We start from the raw sequence: 3,882 nt of genomic DNA, 5'->3' as shown, positions 1-3,882 counted from the left end.
ATTAAGCCAATATTTTTGGAAGTACTTCAAAGTAGTTCGGGGTCCCCTCTGCATTGCCACTGGAGAAGCAGGCTTGAAACTTGTCCTTCAGCAGAACTTCAGTCACTATCAAGAGATCATCACCCCTTCCGTTTCTCCTTGGGTGGTCGGCACAGCACAGAGGCTGAGGCTCTTCCTGATACAGTGCAGATCCTTTCCAGGAAATCCATTCTGTTGGTGTTTCTTAACACTAACCCTAAGGCTTGTCTGGCCTCCACACTTTACAAAGTTCTCTCTTGTACACCACCTCATAAGCTACGGTAGGTTTGCTGTGTGGTCCGTCCATCAGGAGAGCCAGGAGCCGGAGAAACGCCTGCGTGGGGGTGGGGTGGGCTGGGAGTGATGCTGACAACACACCTCATCTGCACCATTTCGCTCAGGCTCGAAGTGGGAAGGACGTTCCCCGCCTCAGCTCCTGCCTAAGCCACCGTCACCCTCACACCTCAGTTCGCGTATTCTCCACTGAACCAAGCCGAGTGAAGCCGACGCCGGCCCCGCGGTGCCCCTGCCGCCACCCCAGCGGGGCTGAGCGGCTGCGGCGTGAGCGCCCCGCAGCTACGAGTCTGGGGCCGCAGCCTCCGGCGGTCTGCGCACAAGCCCTTGGGAGCCGGGCCCGCGACACAGGCTGCGTGCGCGCGCTGAGGGCCACCGCGGCCCCACGGTGCGCTCCGCAGCGCGCTCCGCCGCCGGGTGTGGTGGGAGAGGCTGGGCGGGGCCTGCGCGGCCGGCCGGGGCGGGGCGGGGCGGGGCCTGGAGGGGGCTGGCCTGGCCCTCGACGGCGCGGGGCGGGGCCTGGACGGCGGGAGTCGTTGTGCGGGGCTGGCGCCCTCAGAACCGCGCGAGCAGCTTGGAGTCTCAGCGGCGGCCGCGCACAGACCACCGGACACGCGGACGGACATGATGTGCTCCCGGGGAGAGGGAAATGGGGCCACTCCCGCGGGCAGATCCAGCGAGGAACCGGGAGCCACCACGCAGCCGGGAAGTAGGCGGGAGCGGTCAGGCCGCGCTGTCTCTTTAAGACCGTGTTCCCGCTGACACCGTCGGTGAGGAACCTAGCCCTAGGTCCCCCGAAAATCCCGGGGAGGATGGGCATTTGAGAGTTGAGATCTCTGGGCGTGGAATTTTGGAAAGTTATGAATGGGGAGGTGGCACCCTGCTCTGAGCCAAATCCCCAAGTACCTTGTACATTTTAACAGGGCTCTGGTGAGTCTGAGCAAGGCAAAGCTCCAAGGGGAGGAGAGGCCCCCCGTCTTCAGCGCCCACTCAGCTCGGTCCTTCATGATCTCGGTAAGCCCAGCCAGCTTGTGGATTAGTGGGGTGAATACAGGAAGCTTCAGGCCTCTGTGGTGGGTGGGTGGAGAGGCAGAGGAACCGACTACTGTTAGCTGTCAGGTGGATTTGTCCCCCGGGTTCTTTACAAGTTTCCTGGGCTGAGAGGTGCAGCTGTGCCTGCCTGTGGGCCAGGATGAGGCATCCAGCAACCCCCTTAGGACCTCAGAGAGCACAGCAGCCAGCAAGCAGTGGAGGGGTGGCTGGGCATTGTGCCTCCCTAGTGCCCATTGGGAGTTGGCCCACTAGGCACCAGGGAGAAGAGGCTGTTGTGTGATGACAGTGGGTGAGCAGAACTGAGGATTGTGAAGTCACAGTGTAAGTGGGATGCTACAGATGGGGCCTGGGGCTGACTGCCTGGCAAGAGGAAAGGTATTGCCCAGGCAGACCAGTGCTTCCTGCCTGGTGGAAGGGAACCTCTGGGATCAGCAAGGCACACCTGGTGCCCATGGTGGACTGGTGAGTTGGATGAGGCCGCAAGGATCCTCCTCCCCATCCTACCTACACAGGATTGAAAACAGTCCCATGTCCACAGTCTGGACGCCTAAATACCACCCAAGCCATGGGGAAGGAAAGCAGTAGTGACAGAGCGGCATATCCTGCTGCTCCCATTTCTCTCAAACCTCCTCCCAGGCAGACCACCCAGGCTCTGTCCAACCCCAGCTCTGTGAGCTTTCTGTTGGTCCTGGGTAGTTGGCTTCAGGATTTAGGGTTTCAGAGCTTTGGGGAATATGCACTGGGAGTGGATAAGTCCTGAAGATTACCACTGACTCCCACCCCCTACTTCTCCAGATGCAGAGGCCTCCATGGCTGTGATAAGCCTTCTATTCTTGGCAGTGATGTATGTTGTTCACCACCCCTTGATGGTCAGTGACCGGATGGATCTGGACACACTAGCCAGAAGTCGGCAGCTGGAGAAGCGCATGAGCGAGGAGATGCGTCAGTTAGAGATAGAGTTTGAAGAGAGAAAGCAAGTAGCTGAGCAGAAGCAGAAGGCAGAGAACTTCTGGAGAGGAGACATATCCAGTGACCATGTAGTGCTGGGAAGGAAAGACGTGGGGTGGTCATTCCCGGTTGAGGGCCAGGAGGGGCCGCTGAGCTGGATGCTGGGAAACCTGTGGAATGCTGGCCTCTTTTGCTTTTTTCTCATCTTTGAGCTTCTGCGACAAAACATGCAGCATGAGCCAGCCTTTGATTCCAGCAGTGATGAGGATGAGGAGGAAGTCCGGATGGTACCTGTCACCTCCTACAACTGGCTTACCCAGTTCCCTTCACAAGAGGCCCTGGAATCCTTTTATAGACACTATGTCCAGAATGTCATCCGCGACCTGCCCAGCACCTGCGAGTTTGTGGAGAGCTTTGTGGATGACCTCATTGAGGCCTGCCGGGCGCTCAGCCGCCAGGGGCTCAGCCACCGGGAGGCTCACCCACAGCTGGAGGACTGCCTGGGCATCGGGGCTGCCTTTGAGAAATGGGGAACCCTCCATGAGACCCAGAAATTTGATATACTGGTGCCCATTATTCCCCCCCAGGGCGCCATGTTTGTGCTGGAGATGAGGGACCCATCCCTAGGCCGCCGCTGTGGCAGTGTGCTGGTGGAGTCCGAATGTGTGTGCAAACGCGAGAAGCTTCTGGGTGATGTGCTGTGCCTGGTGCACCACCACAGGGACCACTCAGCCCTCTTGGGCAAGTGCAGCAGCTCCCTCAAAGCAACCCTCTGCACCGGCTCCCACCTGGATGTGTGCAAAACTGTACAGTGGTTCCGGAACATGGTGGGCAATGCCTGGGCCCTCGTGGCCCACAAATATGACTTTCAGCTCAGCTTCCCACCATCCACCACGTCCTGCAAGCTCAGGCTGGATTATCGCTCAGGCCGATTTCTCTCAATCCGCTTGATCCTGGGAGTGCAACGAGAAGACACATTGGTCTACCTGGTGAGTCGGGCCCCTGACCAGGAACAGCTCACTAGTGTGGACTGGCCCGAGTCCTTTGCAGCCTGTGAGCACTTGTTCCTGAAATTGGTAGGGCGTTTTGCTCCGGAGAACACCTGTCACCTCAAGTGCCTCCAGATCATTTTAAGTCTCCGGGACCTTCAGAGCTTACCCCAGGGAGCATCCCATCCCATCCTTACCTCTTACCATTTCAAAACAGCCCTCATGCACCTGTTGCTGTGGCTGCCCCTCACGGACTGGCAGCACAGCATGCTCTCCCAGCGGCTCCAGGACATCCTCTGGTTCTTGGGCCGTAGCCTCCAGCAAAGGTCCCTCCATCATTTCCTCATTGGTAACAACTTCCTGCCCCTGACCATCCCGATCCCTAAGAAATTTCGGAATGCTGAGCCCGTCAATCTCTTCCAACACCTGGTGCTAAACCCCGTGGCACATTCACAGGCACTGGAAGAGTTCCACAACCTTCTGACCCAGGTGAAATCTCTGCCTTGTGCCCCGTTGGCTGAGGCACATTAATATAAAGGCCATTAAAAAAGGGGAGAAGATATTTCTGATTCTTCAGGCT

General features: G+C 58.3%; 1 protein-coding gene across 1 annotated transcript; it reads left to right on the top strand.

Annotated features, from left to right (window-relative positions):
• Nucleotides 1-847: 847 nt before the first annotated feature.
• Nucleotides 848-3,882, top strand: ITPRIPL1 (ITPRIP like 1). The gene is made up of 3 exons (XM_036263071.1): nucleotides 848-1,082; nucleotides 1,236-1,326; nucleotides 2,161-3,882. Exon 3 carries the CDS (start codon nucleotides 2,175-2,177, stop codon nucleotides 3,831-3,833), a length of 1,659 nt encoding a protein of 552 aa, XP_036118964.1. The 5' UTR covers nucleotides 848-1,082; nucleotides 1,236-1,326; nucleotides 2,161-2,174; the 3' UTR covers nucleotides 3,834-3,882.

The sequence above is a fragment of the Molossus molossus genome, unplaced genomic scaffold, assembly GCF_014108415.1.
Source record: "Molossus molossus isolate mMolMol1 unplaced genomic scaffold, mMolMol1.p scaffold_m16_p_15, whole genome shotgun sequence".
In the NCBI taxonomy this organism is placed as follows: Eukaryota; Metazoa; Chordata; class Mammalia; order Chiroptera; family Molossidae; genus Molossus; species Molossus molossus.
This window is presented reverse-complemented; position numbering and strand designations above follow the sequence as displayed.